The sequence below is a fragment of the Aspergillus vadensis genome, assembly GCF_003184925.1.
Source record: "Aspergillus vadensis CBS 113365 unplaced genomic scaffold BO88scaffold_8, whole genome shotgun sequence".
NCBI classification, from domain to species: domain Eukaryota; kingdom Fungi; phylum Ascomycota; class Eurotiomycetes; order Eurotiales; family Aspergillaceae; genus Aspergillus; species Aspergillus vadensis.
The window spans coordinates 1,061,660-1,077,387 of NW_020292046.1; the positions used below are offsets into that span (position 1 = coordinate 1,061,660).

A 15,728-nucleotide genomic window follows, 5' to 3' on the forward strand; every position below is an offset into this window, starting at 1 on the left:
ATGAGATTTATGTTCAATCTCTTGGGTTCAATTTTCCAGTCGGAAATGGGTCGATGCATCACTATATATGTACAGTGTAGGTAGTAGTGAGGGTATGTGTGACATCGGACAAACCCCGTCCACCCCCAGCCACGGCTCGAATTACTGAATCATGGAATAGTAGTAGAATCTCGGTAGTACCACCACCCCGATATGGCATGCAAGATCGTCAGTCGGCTGTGAAAGACACCCTCGTCATCGATCATGATGCTGATTCTTGGGCCAGTTACTCAAAAGGGAAGGTCGTGGCAATGATTACCCCGGATTGTTGGGGCGCTAGACCAAAATCGGATATGAGGGGGGAATATGACCCGGGGTTGGCGACGAGATCGGATGCTGCCGTGCCGTCTTGGATGGCCTTCGTTTTGTGGTGGTTTCTTGGGTTGGGTTTGGGGTTGCCGAGGGTTGACAGTAGACGTCATTTGGGTGGTCTGTGTGTGTGTGTGTGTGTGTGTGTGTGTGTGGATGAATGTTGGGATGGGGTGATGAGTGTGGAAGTGCGTTGGATACGTAGTACGTGATTTATACGGTGTATAACTGTGGTGATGGAAAAACTTGGAATAATATACAGCTGCATTGGTCCAGATTTCTCTATCTCTAGTGAGTAGTATCGATTGGAAGAGTATCATATGCTTAAGGAATATGAAGCCTTGACTATTGTATCTTCGTTTTAAGTTGTAGACGGACTTGGTAAGTTGAGCCACCGTCAAGATTGGAACTGGATATCTGCACGTGCTCAAGGCTTGTTTCTATATTCTTCAAAGTATTTCAAGCTTTCTTCTTCCCCATGGCGTATGTTTACTATGCTTGTGTACAAACCATTGCATGGGGGACATGTGTCTTCGCTGCACTCAATGGCAGAATCCATCATGGTTCAGAGCGAGTCAATTGACCTCGACGGATAATTTCAAATCCAAACCGTTTATTCCGGATCACTCCATGCTCCTTGATAATGATAGATGTTCACTTCAAGCACAATGACCTCGTTTTGCCAAAGACATCCAGTCACTTTCATCTCCATCTTCAGGATGCTACCCCGCATCCCGCTAAACCCGTTTCGGACCCCATGCGGAGCTGTGCTTCGGCTGTCGCTCTTTGCTTCTGCCGATTCCTTTCCTCATGATCTGATCACCACTTTGACGGCGCTCTCGGGAATCAAGGGGGCTTCGTTACTCAAAGCATCCTTCATATTTGGCTCTGACTAACCCGATGGACACTGAGCCTCACAACAAGCATCAGACTGACATGTTGGCACAACTGTTCGCCTCAGTAAGTGAAAGTTGTACCTTCCCTCTCGTCTGTAAATAATCGCTTGCTCACGATGTCTCATGATAGCATTGATAGTCTCTGTTACCCTTATGATTCAGCATCATCGGCATGGACGACACCACGTTCGGTGAACCACCCAGGAAGCGTGCGCGGACCACTTCTCTACAAGAGCAACCCGAGCCAGTATTTGCAGACAACAGTTCAAAATCGCCGGCATGGGACCAACTGCAGAGCCCTTACCACCTAGCAGACTACTATACTGATCAGCACAACTCTCCGACATTGCCGATCAGCAGTGACCCTTTTCAGTCACCAGCCGCTAGCTGGACCCAGGATGGCTTCTCGCAGGATCCCGGTTACCTAGCCTCACAGGAAGAGCTGCGATGCATCCTCTTCACTCTCGCAAACTCAACTGCTCCAACCCGAGTATCCAGCCCAGATGTTGTGGGAAGGTTTGAGTTAGCCGAACAATCACCACACTCGAAAAAATACCAGCCAGAGCGGAGAGGGGAGCTCTTGCAGTCTTCTTTGTCGAGCAGGAGGCGAATTGAATATTTGAAAAACTACGTGGCAGAAGTAGCACCTTGGGTATGTGCTGTGGATGACAACTTCTATCACTGCATGACTAAAGAAGGAACAGCTGGACATGTTCGACTCTCAGTGCACCTTTCGTCAGCAGGTTCCCGTGTTGGCTCGCTCCTTTCCCGCTCTTTCCTACGCCATGCTTGCCATTTCTGCTCGTCAGATCGAACGCAAGAATGGAGTTCGAAATTGGTTTGACAGCCTCGAATTGTACCAAGAAGCTATCAGACGACTGAGCCCGCTTCTTCAACTACGTGACCCGAAAATAGTAGCGGCATGTGTGCTTCTCTGTTGCTTGGAAATGATGTCTGCTCGTGCCCAGGATTGGCGTCGCCATCTCGAAGGCTGCGCCGCGTTGTTTGATGCGTTTGGAATCCACGGCTTCAGCCAGGGCATTCTACAGGCAGTTTTCTGGTGTTATGCTAGAATGGGTGAGTCTGAAGCTGCATTTTATCCCCCTTTCCTTCTTTTTTTTTTTTCATTCTTCTACTTTTTTACTGTATAATTCAATCTTTTCTGACCGGGGCAGATCTGTGCGGTGCGCTGATCTCAGATGGCACACAGACCACGCTGCTACATCCCTCTAAATGGCTTCCTGAAGGCTACCAGACAGAGGATGCACATCAGCTGTTTCAGAGTGTCAAGTCCCCTGATATGCATGCAAATTATGCGGTGTACTTGTGCGTCAAAGCGACTGAGCTGGTGTCCGACCGTACAAAGTTTGTGGAACTAGGTGAAGATAATGGGTGTACTCCGGATAGGTTCCGCACACGATGGCTCAGTCTTTGGAATGACCTACAATGCTGGTTCTCGGAGCGTCCTAGCGAGCTTCTTCCGGTGCAGACAGTCAATCGCAAGCCTTTCCCTCATATCCTGTTCGTCCACTGGGCTGCTATCTCGTCAAACCAACTGTACCACACTGCATGCATACTGTTGCTGAAGATGATGCCCAAGGATATTAGGCTTCCACGGTCGCAGACTTTGTTTCCTCTATGGCATGCTCGACGAATCTGTGGCATTTCCTTGGCAAACCCACACCAAGGGTGCTTGAACAACTCCATCCAGCCACTGTGGATTGCCGGACAGCTTTTCAGCCATGTTTCGGAGCATGAGGAGATCATCAGGTTGATCCAAAGCATCGAGGCTGAAACTGGCTGGGGAACCTGTTGGCGGATTCGGGATCTGGAGGTTGCCTGGGGTTGTTCTGGAATGAGATGAACACGACCCTTCATGCTAGAAACCATCAAGGAAAGACCAATCCTCTCGGAGTTGCGTCAAATATCCATCCAATTTCCATCCGGTGATATCGCGCACCCGCTCAAAGCCTTCCAAGATCTCCTGTTGCTGCGATTCATGTGTCATTCTTCTGGCAGCCACCAGGAATGAGGCTATCAGGCAAGGATCCCAAGATTCCCGACGGTCATTATTCAGTGCGATGCCACAGATACGCTGCGAATGCCACAGTGGTGACAAGGTTATTGACTGCAAGCCCAACATTGTTGTGCGTGGCTTACACTGCAGCAAAAGTAGCATGGCAGTATGGTACAACTGATTACAGAAGACACCCGTCCCGTTTGCGAACAGCAGCAGCGGAAAGCCGCTTTCGGCCTGGGCTAGTTGATCGTCAACACCCAAGTCCACCATAGGTTGGAATTCGTGTGGTCGCAGATGGTACCATTGCTCAATTGCATCAAAAACATCCAGCCAGCTATCCGGTAGCTGTTGTGGAGCTACAAACCGGCCGGGACTGGTCTGCTGGTGATATAGCAACAAAGCTTTTCCACACAGCCAGAGGAGGACATGGGCATACGCTCGGGTTCTTTCCCGGACTTCATCTATCCTTGATAGAATTGATAGGCTAGGTAATGGGAGCATCGGAAGTTGTGTCTCAATTGGTCTGTCGTTTGCGAGCGCTGCACTCAAGTCTAGTTTGGTCAGAAGAGCACATACATGCGTGGAGGTTTTGGGACGAACCTAAGCGGAAGAGCATCCAGTAGATAGATGACGCAATACCTGGATCCAGGGCTTGATGAGCCAATGGCTCAATATTCCATGTCCTCGGGTTCTGCATGTTCTTCCAAGTCTGAGCGATATCGGTGACAAGCCATCTTGTCTCTTCTAGCACCGCCGTCAAAGTATTCTCAGCAGTGAAAGTGAAGCTGTCCGACCACAGCGGACGAGTCCACTGATCTACATTGCTAAGATATGACGTTTGCTGATTCCCCATATTCTTATGGATAACGCAAGCATCGGAAAGTCCCAGCAGAGCTGTCATGAGCGGCTCCGAGCCGAGTGCCATCTGAACAGCAGCGATTCCGAATGGATGAGTGAGATCGCAAATATCGAGCTGCAAGTAATTTGTCAGTCTGCAACTCCACTAGACTGCGTTATACTTACCCATGGTGCTACATGGTACCGATAGTGACATATCAGCTTCAGCTTTGCCGTGTCTGTTATGGGATTGGCACTTAGGCTTGAAGGCAACCTCTCAGAAGACCCAACAAAGCTAGGTGCATGCTTCATCACGGCAGGCGTGCTAGCCACCAACTCAGAAGAGACAAATTCAGACCCACTCTTCTCATACCCTTTGTCCGGGGCAGCCCTATGAGTATTGACACCATCACTTGTTCCCAAAGCAAGAAGCCCGTGAACAGCAGATTTGTCCCTATCGCTGAATGCCTTATTGCCAACCAACGAAGAGTGCATGGCAGAAGAGCCATGCAGGCCATCATCACCAATATCAACCTCAGAACCGATTCTAGATGGAGCCAAGACAGTCTCATCTCCCGAGGCCCTCGCACCATCGCTTATACTATCCTCATCTACAACATCATCCCCACCCACCGTAGGATCCTCGTTGACAAACTGAATAGTCACGTCGTCAGCAACAATAGACATTAAAGCAATAATCTATCTTACTAACCTTGACCCATCTCCACCTCCCCTTCCTCTGCCGCTCTTCTCTCCGCACAACCCTCTCTTCTTTCTCATTCGACTTCACATTCGTACTCGTACAAAGCTCCCCCTCCGCAACAGTGAAGGTATTCTTCGGTAGAAATGTCACCTGAACCCCATAGCGACAAACCAGGTTCTTCTCGATACAATTCCGACACCGAGGTTTCGTCTCATCGCCTATATCAATCAGTATCATCAGCCACTTCCCAACAATCGATATAATAAAGGAAGAGAACATACACTTCCGCCTCCTAGTCCTACACCGCAAACACCCCGTTCGACACCGCGTAAACTTCGTAGTACGTCTTTCCTCATGATTTCGTTCTCCTGCTAATGCCCCCTTCTCAATGTCATCAATAGACGAAGGGGAAATAGATGTGTCCGCCATCACCTATCAGCAAACACCACAAATAGAACAAAAATAATAAGAGATGGTATGGGAGAGATAAGATAAGATTCTCAAGCTGTCCACAAGAAGAAAGAAGAAGACAGGAACTAGCTAAAACCTAAGCAGAGGCAGAAACAAAAAATAGCAATGATAATGAAGGTCGACCAGGTCCGCCCGCATCCGGGAACAGGAACCGCAAATGCGCGCGGGGTAAACTTTCCCAGCGCGTAGAGTTGCCTATTTCGGGTTGGGTGGGGGGTTATCTGTTTACCCCGGATTTTCTTGGCCTGGGGGGAAATTTAAGGTTGGACGTGTGTTGTTTCGTGTCATGTGTCAGGGGGTCTGAGTGTCAGATTATTTTTGACTGTAAGGAATTGCTGGTTACTCTTGTTATCTAGTAAAGACTCAACGGAGTCATTTGCGTTGCAATAAGGCTTTTCAAGGAAATAAAAAAAAATGCAACGGCCGCACCTCGAATGGAATATAATTTCAGTTTAAAAGTCTTGTCTTGTCTTGTCTCGTCTTGAGAATCTTAATACATAGAAAGAAAAGATACCGCCTCTAACTCTGGCTATATGCTGAGTAAACACTGTGGACACTCTCAGATGTAATGTAAACGAAATGGTCTTCTCTTTGAATCTGCTCGGAGGTAGTGCTCTCAGCTGTACTTCTTGGTGATGTGTACGAGGAGAGCGCCTTCTGTTGGGGCTCCAGTACTGTCGTACAGGTGAATGATCCGGTAACCCTCTTGGAGTCGATCTAGTCGAATGCATGCCCATGCGGCCAGCGCGTTATGCATCCATTCGTTGTCCTTGATTTTGAATCTGTCTGCGTTTAGCAAGTACACATACACCTAGTATGATTATGGGAAAGTGACTCACCTAACAAATGTCAATTCATCGAGGAAGCCCGAAACGGTCGCAAACTCCATCTTCTGACTGCCAAAATCGGGGTTTACGCCGGTAACGCTCTTCGTGCAATGCTTATACCCGGTCTTTTCGGATTCAGTGTCGTCTTCAGATGCGGCAAAGCTGTCATCTGGTGTTTCCACGTGGAGGAGACAAGTCACGAAGGGGTAGAATTTGTTTTCGTTAGTGTGGCCGGTCGGCAGTGGGATGTTTTGGCCAGCCAGGAACTCAATAGTCAGATCCAGTCGGCGAGGTTCGATAATTCCAGGCTGCGCATCGGAGCCACGATATCCTGGAGGCTTGAGCACCCAACCTTGCTCCCCTGCGAACATTCCTGAATTGAGCATCATCGCTTTGTCGAAGTTTTGCCAGTTCAGAGCTACCATCTGGGCACCACGCCGCCAGAAGAAGGTCGGGTCCATGTTGGAGGAGTCAACTCGCAAGCCATTGGGATAGACGCGCATGAAGAAGTGCCGGTTGTGCTCGAACAACGCGTCGCCGTCGGTAGCATGTGCTTCTCGAACGGCTTTCTCGGACAATGAAAACACATGGCTGGGAACCTTGGCCTCTGTTGTAAGTCAGTCAGTGATGCCGTTCTTTACGAGTTAAGAAGTATTACGTGCACTACAACATACCTGGCTGTGCAAAGTTGTTAAAGTGGAATCCCTTGGTGAACACGGCCAGTTTGCTGAGCGCCTGCAGGATCTTGGAGGGCTTGTGTGGAGCTGCAGTGGGGGACTCCGGAGTCTCGGGAGTCTTGGAAGCCTCATCCGGACTCGTGGGACTTTTCTGTTGCTTCAAAGCCTCCATGTGCTGGGTATAAACTGCCTTCTCCTTTGCTTCACGGTCTCCACCTTCGTCCACGGATTCGACGTGCTTCACCTTAATCAGGATCTTCCTCTTCAAATCCTTTAGAGGCGGCGGCGGGACCGTGCCAGCTTCGAGTTCAGGCGTCACCTCGACCAACATCCCCTTCCATGCTTCTTCCATGATCTCGACCATAGTCTGCTGCTGTTCCAGGCAGGTATGTACTTCCAAACTAACAATAACTGGAAGGTCGCTTGCAACAAATGCGCTGTCTCGGATCGCATAGCAGACTTCGCGAAAGCTTGTCTCCCTAGTAAGCGTGTGACCATGCAACACTCGCGGCTCTGGTTTACCAGGTACCGGGATCGCGCTGCCAGACGCCTTGCTTTCGCCCGAGCTTCCGCTGCTCGTGGATGGCTTGTGATGCCCCAGGAAGCCTTCCAGTTTGCCAACCTCCTGGGAAAGGGCGCGCAGATGACGGTGGTTCTCAGTCATTTTCTTCAACTTTTCCCTCTTGGATCCACGACGGGGTTTACAGGAACTGATCTTCTCATCGTCGGAGCTCGGATTGCTACCACTGGTGGCACTGCTGTCGCCAGTTTCTTGGGAACCCTCACCCTCCGCTTTTCCATCCCAAACATCAATCTCGACGGATCTACATCCGCTAAGTAGGACCTGAGATGATCAGCTGTTGCTATCACGAATCCTTGGGAACTAGAAGAGTCATCGATGGGAGAGTTGGGCGCAACATGAGACCTTATTGATCTTGTTTCAGCATTTTCTGCTCTCAACGCATTCAAATTACGATGAAGAACCAGTCATACTGTGCCCCACCGTTCAACAGCGAAGACAAATCCACTAGTGGATGTTGATGACGGAGAGACATACATTTGTATAAGCACTTGCTTTCGATTCACTGTACAGCTGGTTTCCAGTCAAGTACGTATTGTGACTAGTGGAGATGAAATAGTCCGTAATGGGCGCTGAGAGGTCCATCTGGGTAGCAGCCCGCATTGCAGAGGCCTCTGGACTTGCCAAGTACTCGTAGAAGGCAGCCAGGGTCGCTAGTGGAGCTGGGTGCTCCTTGGTGGTTGACCCCTGGCCCGTTGGTTCACGTTGGACATCAGTCAAGAAATTAGGCTGATTCATCGAAGTCAACGAGCTGTAGATCTTGTCTATGTAGTTGAGCATGGATGGTGCAAAGGGAAGTGTTATCTTCTGATTGGACAGGGAAGAGTCCATGGTGATGCGACTGGTCTGGGCAGTGAGTTCGTCCATGGTTCCGACAATAGCAAGGTATGTGCTTCACAGAACAAAACCGAGTGATAGAATAGTCTGTTGGAATATAGGAATGTGTCGACTGGCCAAGTTACACGACGGTGGGGGTTGATAGTTATGGAGGGGCCTGATGATCGACACCGGCTGTGACACGGGTTCAGGGGAAGATCGGAGAACAATTCCAGCTGTCCTCAGGATGGGTAGATGTTGGGCACCGCCGGGAATAAGCGGGAAGTCGGGCTAAAGATGAAAGGTAATTGGGATTCTCTATAAGTAGTAGCGATGAGGTTAACGATAAGGAAGTGGAAGAAAGAAAGATGGAGAAGGGGGAGAGAGGTGTTGTTTCGTTGTTCGCTGAGTTTTAACCAGCTCCACATCCGCGTGGACACTTGGACGGGCTCGTTGGCGGTGACTGTATCATCTGCAACACTTCATAGGCTGCTGAGCTGGTGGAGGAGAGTGGGAGGCTGAGATGGATCCTGGCCTGTTCCGATTCAGGGGATCCCAGGCATACATACTATCTTGTAATCCCCAGGCAGTGACGAGTTGCTGGGAAGGTGGGTGATTCCAATTCCACTGCGGGGCAGGCCTTGTCAATGAGGAATGAACTCTAGTGTAAAACACGAGATCGCTTTCTTCTTGCCTTTCGCTGTGGACATCATCTCTGAGGTAAGCCGAGCGCCAGTTCAAAGCTGGACAGCGATGAAAGCGAAGCTGCGTCACGCCGGAAGAACAGAACAAAGCCATTCATCATTCCATCTCCAACAAATCACCATCCATGGAACGGTGATGTCATCAACATCCTGCCTCAGGTACCAGAGCTTACTATTTCCGTTCGGGACCAGATAATCTTTCTTTCTACTTCAACATTGTTTCCCGGACAGTCAACATGATGAGGAAGAGGGATCGATCAAGCTTGTCCCCTGAATAAGATCGGATCTAAACAACGGGTGCATCTTGAGATCTCCACAGTCCATAAGGCTGAGATCGAAATTTCCCCCACCCCGCTTCCGGTTAAGCTGCAAAAAAAATACATGCGACCGTGGTCCGCATCTGCCACAAATTTTTGATCGGTCAAATATTCACCACAAATATTGATCAATCTACCAGATACTAGTATTATCCCATATAACCTTTCTACCTCGAAGCTGGACTCTCTCCAGTAATCCCGGCAACACCGGAGCCCGCCTCTGACGCATTACCTCGGCTGGCCGATCTATCTCGTCCCGGCGTTGAGTTTTTGGAGCTCTGGGGAATTTTGCTGGGAATCGCTTACAATTTACATTGTTGTGGATGCTGGGGTAGTTCGATGAGCTCTAAATTCTATCACTGAATGAACTAGGACTCTTCTTTCACTCGTCAAGTCTTTCTACGGATACTCGGTCTATGACTCCGGGGATGAACTGGGGGACTGGCTTCAGGGAGTGGGTGAGTACAGTTGTGATGACTCGAAAGTCAAGGTTAGAAGATATATAGGCTGTGATTCCCTGTGAGCCGTACGCGACTCTGCTGACAGGCTAGTCTTTGCGGAACCCATAGTTGACATAAGGTCTAGAAGGTAAGTCCCGGTTGTATGTCGAAAGTAAAGTCCATTCAGCGCCTGATCTGGTGAATCAATATGAGTACAAGTCGCATAGAATACATTGAACATATCCCACAAAAGCATTTCTACACTCGTCAGCCACCACCACTGTACACAGCTAACATGTTGCAACCCCATCCAGCAAAGACCTCCCCCCAAGCGAATCGCACATTGCTGCATAAAATTTAGAGACCGCGCAAGAAGTTGTCCTCCCGGATACCCTTTCTCCGCGCCTCTCTGGCACTCCGTCTGATTTCGGTACGCTTGTCGAGACTCTCGGCAGCCGCTTCGAGCACATCCGCGGGGATAGCATCGGCGTTGTATGCAGCAGGGGTAATATCGGTAGCGTGATGGTGGATGGGGATCTGGGGAGGCAGGGTCGCAGCACGGGCGGCCATCTTCTTCTCGTAGCGCTTGCGCTGCTTCTTGTTCAAGGCTATAGGGAAACAAAATTAGCGGACCATCCCACGGAAGCAACACTACTCTATCAATGAAGGTTTCCATACTGCTCGGGTCAACACCGCCAGTTGCGGTCTTGTTCTTCTTGGAGTCGTCCAGCAACGACCACAGCCATTCGGGGTATTCCGCATCCTCCAGGGCCACAACGTCGGGCTTGTTCTTGAAGTAGTTGAGTCCGTTCATCTTCTGGCCAGCAGCGCAAGAGCTCGGGGGACGTTCCACAGCGGCCTTCTTGGGCTTCTCGGGGTTGACATCAGCGTGAACACCCTCCGGAGTGCTCAATGGTTGGGACACGCCAGGGGTGGCGGACGACACGGCCGACGGGATCGTGATATCGGCACCGGCAGGCTGACGGGGAGTTGGCGGAGGAGGAGTAGCCGATACGGTAGGCTTTCCATCACTGTAGTTGCGGAATTGGCTTCGCTGAATGGGAAATTGGCGTGCGCGTGACGGGATAGACAGCGTAACGGTCTGGGGCTGCTGTAGCCGGGACAAGATACCGGTGCGGCACCGTTGGCAGATCATTGTGGCGTGTTTGTGTTGTCTTGTGAAAAAAGGGGTATACTTGAAACAGATTGAAATGACTGCCGCGATCGAGTCCCAGCCAGCTTTTGAATCAGCGTAGTGCTGGAGTTTTAGAGTATGATGGCCGACGCGGAGCAGTTGTCGAGAAAACTGCGGCGGGAATTTGATGCCAAGCCGGAGGTATGGTCACGTGCTTATATGTGCTGAACCGCATTCCCATGTTAGCCACGCCTATACTGTCTCCTTTACCCTGTCTTGCCTTGAAAAAAATACAATTTTTGGGGAAATGATCCATACGGAATTGGACGAGCGGGCTTTTGAAGTCAAAGGTGTCACAGATGCCACTGCGCGTGCTCCGGTTATGAGTGTAGGGTCACGTGACTTGACGGATATGCTGAGAGAGCTTCACATCAAGAATGTCTTCAAACTTCCACTTTAGGAGACTATGTGACCTCAAATAGATATCGCATGGCTCATTTAATATCCACTTTTGGATACTCGGAGCCTCTTGTTCTTCAAGTTCGCCTCATCATCGTATTTGCATGATAATGCTAATATCACCAGAAGAATCAAGCATCATGTGGCTTCGAGGTGTGCCAAATGTGTGTACGACGGTCCATAAAGACGTTCTGACCATTTATCTGGGGGACAAATCAATATCATTTTCGTTTTGGACTATCGCAAAGTCTTTCCATTATGATTCCATCTAGTGTACCTGTTCATGAAGGTCTTTATCACGTGATATAGATTATGAGTAGTTGAGGCCTGAGGCAACCAGTATCAAATGTGAATGGTTAAGTTTCCAATTACCAGTTTGGGAAACAAGCTCAGCTTCTGGTTATGCCTTTAGTACTCCCCGTGGGGATCTTAGTAGAATTTTGTTTTGCGTCATTCTCTGACTGCAAATTCACAATTTTAGGCCTTATATCTGCGTGTAAACGATGAATCTACGCTGTACTTTTGGCAAGGCAGTATGAATATATATATTGACTTCCATTAGCGCTCGATACTTCCAGACCCTTAATTTATTACCTGGGTTTTCTGGCTCCATTCAGTTGTTGAGCCAGAAAATATCATTACGGATTATTAGCAATTGTTCTCACCTATCTTTATCATGAACTCTCAAACTGATTAAGATATCAAGTTCATGCTTGCTTCGGCACCATGAGAGGATATATCAAGTAGTAACGACTCGGCTAGCAGACAGTCAACAAATTTGCACATTGTAGTTCAGGGCAGGATGTTCGGCCGTAAGTTGAGTAGCATCTCACCATGAAAAAAACTTCATGCATGTGTACAGGACTGACGCAGTATGTCCTACTTTATTACGTACCTCTTTCACTAAATTCAGTCGCATCTCCTATCATAGCAATACAGAATCAACAGCCTTTCGTCAAAGACCAAGTTTATAAACTTGTTGCAAAGCCCAGTTTGACAATCGGACTACATGTTGTAGCAATGAAAGAATGTTAAACCCTGCTCTATACCGGATCATCAGATATATTTCAATGTTGGCGCCATTCCCGCTGCCTACCCCGTAGGCAGAAGTATACCCCGGTCACTCAAAACGCAAAGAGATCCAGGCTTACAGAGCACTGCAGTAGCAGGTACATCATCGGTTTGCTTTTCGAAAGCTTGTGCCATGCCATAAGTTCACGCATGCAGACAGTCCTTCAAACAGTGGCGCTGGATCAACGTCTGTGCACACATCAAACGGAGCATGCTACTGGTAGCTGCAGAATCGACTAAGGCAAGCTGCGCAAGCACTCAATCATCCAGATATCGCTTGTCTGACAGGGTGCTCGCAACTTGTTCGAACCTCTTATCAGTGCTAGTTGTCTCCTGTCCCTTCTGCCCGTATGACCCTCCATGCGGGATATTTAGCTCCTCAGCATCGGCGACTTTTGGGTTCGCTGTTGCATATGCTTTTTCGTCTCCAATACTGTCTAGGTGAACGATCTGTTGGCAGACAAAGAAATGAATCGCCGATGAGTCGCAGAGGGGTAAGATGGTCAGCGTGACTAAGCTTCCTCCGGGACGCCTTCTTGTTGTCTCTGTCTTTCGACACTCCCCCGCCTCTTACCTCTCGGATCTCGTACTAGGAGACTCTTGGGCTCAACTACACCTTGCACATCTTGGACAATGCCATCTTTTCTACGTTTAAAGTGAAAGCTCAACCATGCCGCAAGCCTCCTGAAACCCGTTCTTACAGATGACAGTTTTCGATCAACCTATGCTGGGTGAGGCTATCTGAATCGCAATAATTGAGATGCTTCCACTGAATTGACTAACATGAGTGATTTGCTAGCTTGAATTACAAAAACAGTGAGAAGTTTCAGAATGAGCCAAGAATGAGATTGTACAATGGCACATACACTATGCATTATGGGGATGGACATAAGTGGGGGATCCGACTCTATCATGCAAAAATCACAGGGTACTATGAACCTGCCGAGATTCCACAGTGCAACGAAAGCGAAATGGATATAAGAAAAGCAATAATGAAGTCAGGACTGGAGCCTGATTTTGGGCTCCCTCTGAAGAAAGGAAGAGACACAGGAAGAAGATATAATCACGCCAAGCGCCAATGATGAACAGAAAACAAGCATACGGCCTAAGAGGACAGACCGCTAACATTGAGGAAATTGCATAGGCTCACGCAAGCATCCTTCAGGGACTTTTCGGTCTTCCACTCAAGCTCGTCCTGCGACCTTGTGGCCACAGCGACACAGGAGCCAACATCGCCAGCGCGACGACCAGCAGCCTTTCTCGGGATAGGCTTGGAAGATACTGCTTCCATTGTGTTGACCACCTCCATCACGGAGTGGCCCCGACCGGTTCCCAGGTTGAAGGTACGGAAGTTCTCAACCAGCTTTCCACCATTGGCGGCGTTGAGTGCAGCAATGTGTCCCCTAGCAAGATCGGTGACATGGATGAAGTCGCGAACTGCAGTGCCATCTTCGGTGTCCCAGTCGGTGCCAAACATCTGCAGCTCCTTATACTGTCCGGTCATAACCTTTACGACAACCGGGAGAAGGTTCGTGGGCGTCTGCCTGGGATCCTCTCCCAGGAGCCCAGATTCGTCACATCCTATAGGGTTGAAATAGCGTAGAGCCACAATGGTCCATTCTGGATCAGAGGCCGCAAGGTCCGCTAATATCGCTTCACAGATCCATTTGGTGCGTCCATACGGGTTCGTAATACCCGTGCAGCCAGCCCTGACGATCTGCTCCTGACCGTCTTGATCACTGTAGACCTCTTCTTTATGGACACAGAGTTCTTCCTTCAAGGGAAGACCCGACGTGGCCAAGGTTCCGTACACCGTGGCGGAGGAGGAGAAGATGAAAGTTTTGATGCCAAATTCTCCCAGAGTTGTGGCAAAGTCGATGAGGCCACTAACATTGTTCGCGTAATACTTCAAAGGATTCTTGATACTCTCTTCCACGGCTTTATAAGCGGCAAAGTGAATGACGCCACCAATCCTGGACTTGGGAGTACCCCATCTGGATTGGATCTGATACTGCTCAAGAAGGCCTCTAAGAGCAGCGACATCCCGGAAATCATGGGCGTGGAGCTGCAACGACGGCATGCACGTCCCCTGCTCGTCATGGTACTTTGCCGCCAGTTGCCTGATGCGGTCGAAGACACTCTGGAAAGAGTTGCTGAGATTGTCGATCACAATTACATTATAGCCGGCCTTGAGTAGCTCCAATGTTGTGTGACTGCCGATGAACCCGAGACCCCCTGTGACGAGGATGTACTGATCGAGGGGAAAGTTGCGCAGCAACTCTTCCAGGTTGCCATCAAACAACACGGAAGATTGCGTCGCCGGTGTGTCCACACAACCAGGGGAGCAAGGCTCCACAGGAGTGCTTGCATCGGACTGTCGAGGGCTCTCCATAACTGATAGGGTCGAAGGATGAGGCACCGTTGGGGAACGATGCGGACAAAAATCACTTGGACAAACAAGAACAAGGAAACGAAAGGAAGATATTATTCTCCCACGAGAATTTATCGACCGCAGGTGACTCGACTTTGAACGGGATACCCAAAGAAAGGAGTTTCCCAAATCTTATATTTTTCCTCAAAACGAGCAACAGGCCCTTCCACTTGCGCGCCGATGTAACCGCTGTCTCTGGCCCGCTAGGTCAGGCGAAGATATCGTGATCCGTGACTTGCTTATTTACAACGAATCATAACCAGAATAAGCGAATGGATGCAGTAAAATGCAAAACCGGCGACAAAAAGAAATATATGGAAGGCTGGCTTCTGAAAAAAGACAAAAAGGCACAGGGAAAAGGAAAGAATGGAAAAAGAAACGAGCGAAACTAGAAGGAGAAAAAGCAAATATAAAGAGAGTGGACGATGTTGTCAGCGGTTGCTGCTTCGGTATGAGAACGGGGCCTAGAAGGCTTACTGGGTCATCGAAAACGGATTTCGCCTCCGCTGGGGGGAGGCATCGAGCGAACTCTGGTCGCCTCCACTGGAGCTGCAGGATGTACAATTGGTACGAGAAGGCGCTCTCGACCAGGGAAAAGAGAAATTGTTCTCTCCAGCTAATCCGAGACCTGATGCATGGTCGAAACCCTGCCCCGCTCTATTTTGGGCGCGCCGCATCCATACTCTTACTTTCGATTTTTTTTTTTATTTTCCCACTGCCCTCCTTACAATTGTTTAACCTCGCATTATCCAACAGCGACCAGGCTTGGAAACGCTGATGACTACTTAATTGTTAGTCTCCCGGCCGACTCTGGTCCAATTCCGCTATGGCCAGAGGGAGCCCACTTGCTAGCTCGTTTCGAACCCCCGAATTTTGGCGCGCACGGTTTCGAATTACATCGTTAGCTTCTCAAAGCCAGCAGAATGGGGCAAGGGGAACACGTGAGAGACCGGCGCTGCCTGCAAAGCCGGCGCTCGCGACTCATTCTGGCAATCC

The 15,728-nt window shown here is 49.4% G+C and overlaps 6 protein-coding genes across 6 annotated transcripts; 2 read left to right on the forward strand and 4 right to left on the reverse strand.

Moving 5' to 3' along the window:
* Positions 1–1,416: 1,416 nt before the first annotated feature.
* BO88DRAFT_337317 (putative C6 transcription factor) lies at positions 1,417–3,108 on the forward strand (the record flags this gene model as incomplete). Its single annotated transcript, XM_025702937.1, has 3 exons — positions 1,417–1,896; positions 1,949–2,321; positions 2,420–3,108. 3 exons carry the CDS (start codon positions 1,417–1,419, stop codon positions 3,106–3,108), a joined length of 1,542 nt encoding a protein of 513 aa, XP_025564275.1.
* A 15-nt stretch (positions 3,109–3,123) lies between these two features.
* Positions 3,124–5,233, reverse strand: BO88DRAFT_424701 (uncharacterized protein; the record flags this gene model as incomplete). The annotated part of the gene is made up of 6 exons (XM_025708758.1): positions 3,124–3,815; positions 3,865–4,267; positions 4,288–4,755; positions 4,830–4,865; positions 4,887–4,954; positions 5,086–5,233. 6 exons carry the CDS (start codon positions 5,231–5,233, stop codon positions 3,124–3,126), a joined length of 1,815 nt encoding a protein of 604 aa, XP_025564276.1.
* Positions 5,234–5,695: 462 nt separating this feature from the next.
* BO88DRAFT_265671 (putative phosphoinositide-specific phospholipase C) lies at positions 5,696–8,367 on the reverse strand. The gene is made up of 4 exons (XM_025702318.1): positions 7,837–8,367; positions 6,777–7,623; positions 6,115–6,709; positions 5,696–6,057 (listed from the first exon to the last, which is right to left on the reverse strand). The coding sequence occupies exons 1-4, from the start codon at positions 8,224–8,226 to the stop codon at positions 5,892–5,894; spliced, it is 1,998 nt and encodes a 665-aa protein (XP_025564277.1). The 5' UTR covers positions 8,227–8,367; the 3' UTR covers positions 5,696–5,891.
* A 1,299-nt stretch (positions 8,368–9,666) lies between these two features.
* On the reverse strand, positions 9,667–10,921 carry BO88DRAFT_404088 (mitochondrial 54S ribosomal protein mL54). Its single transcript, XM_025706524.1, has 2 exons — positions 10,315–10,921; positions 9,667–10,244 (listed from the first exon to the last, which is right to left on the reverse strand). The coding sequence occupies exons 1-2, from the start codon at positions 10,790–10,792 to the stop codon at positions 9,994–9,996; spliced, it is 729 nt and encodes a 242-aa protein (XP_025564278.1). The 5' UTR covers positions 10,793–10,921; the 3' UTR covers positions 9,667–9,993.
* A 2,474-nt stretch (positions 10,922–13,395) lies between these two features.
* Positions 13,396–15,174, reverse strand: BO88DRAFT_265762 (NAD-dependent epimerase/dehydratase family protein). The gene has a single exon (XM_025702320.1). The coding sequence runs from the start codon at positions 14,691–14,693 to the stop codon at positions 13,407–13,409; it is 1,287 nt and encodes a 428-aa protein (XP_025564279.1). The 5' UTR covers positions 14,694–15,174; the 3' UTR covers positions 13,396–13,406.
* BO88DRAFT_265745 (uncharacterized protein) lies at positions 14,856–15,721 on the forward strand. Its single transcript, XM_025702319.1, has one exon. The coding sequence runs from the start codon at positions 15,019–15,021 to the stop codon at positions 15,508–15,510; it is 492 nt and encodes a 163-aa protein (XP_025564280.1). The 5' UTR covers positions 14,856–15,018; the 3' UTR covers positions 15,511–15,721.
* The last annotated feature ends 7 nt before the right edge of the window (positions 15,722–15,728 follow it).

Excerpts from the sequence above, each read along its gene's own strand:
- BO88DRAFT_265671 (XM_025702318.1), bottom strand. The coding sequence starts at position 8,226 with ATGGACGAACTCACTGCCCAGACCAGTCGCATCACCATGGACTCTTCC. Across the intron at positions 7,624-7,836 it reads AAGCAAGTGCTTATACAAAT|GTCCTACTTAGCGGATGTAG; the intron begins GTATGTCTCTCC and ends TGATCATCTCAG. Across the intron at positions 6,710-6,776 it reads TAACAACTTTGCACAGCCAG|AGGCCAAGGTTCCCAGCCAT; the intron begins GTATGTTGTAGT and ends GACTTACAACAG.
- BO88DRAFT_404088 (XM_025706524.1), bottom strand. The coding sequence starts at position 10,792 with ATGATCTGCCAACGGTGCCGCACCGGTATCTTGTCCCGGCTACAGCAG. Across the intron at positions 10,245-10,314 it reads TGGCGGTGTTGACCCGAGCA|CCTTGAACAAGAAGCAGCGC; the intron begins GTATGGAAACCT and ends GTTTCCCTATAG.
- BO88DRAFT_265762 (XM_025702320.1), bottom strand. The coding sequence starts at position 14,693 with ATGGAGAGCCCTCGACAGTCCGATGCAAGCACTCCTGTGGAGCCTTGC.
- BO88DRAFT_265745 (XM_025702319.1), top strand. The coding sequence starts at position 15,019 with ATGCAAAACCGGCGACAAAAAGAAATATATGGAAGGCTGGCTTCTGAA.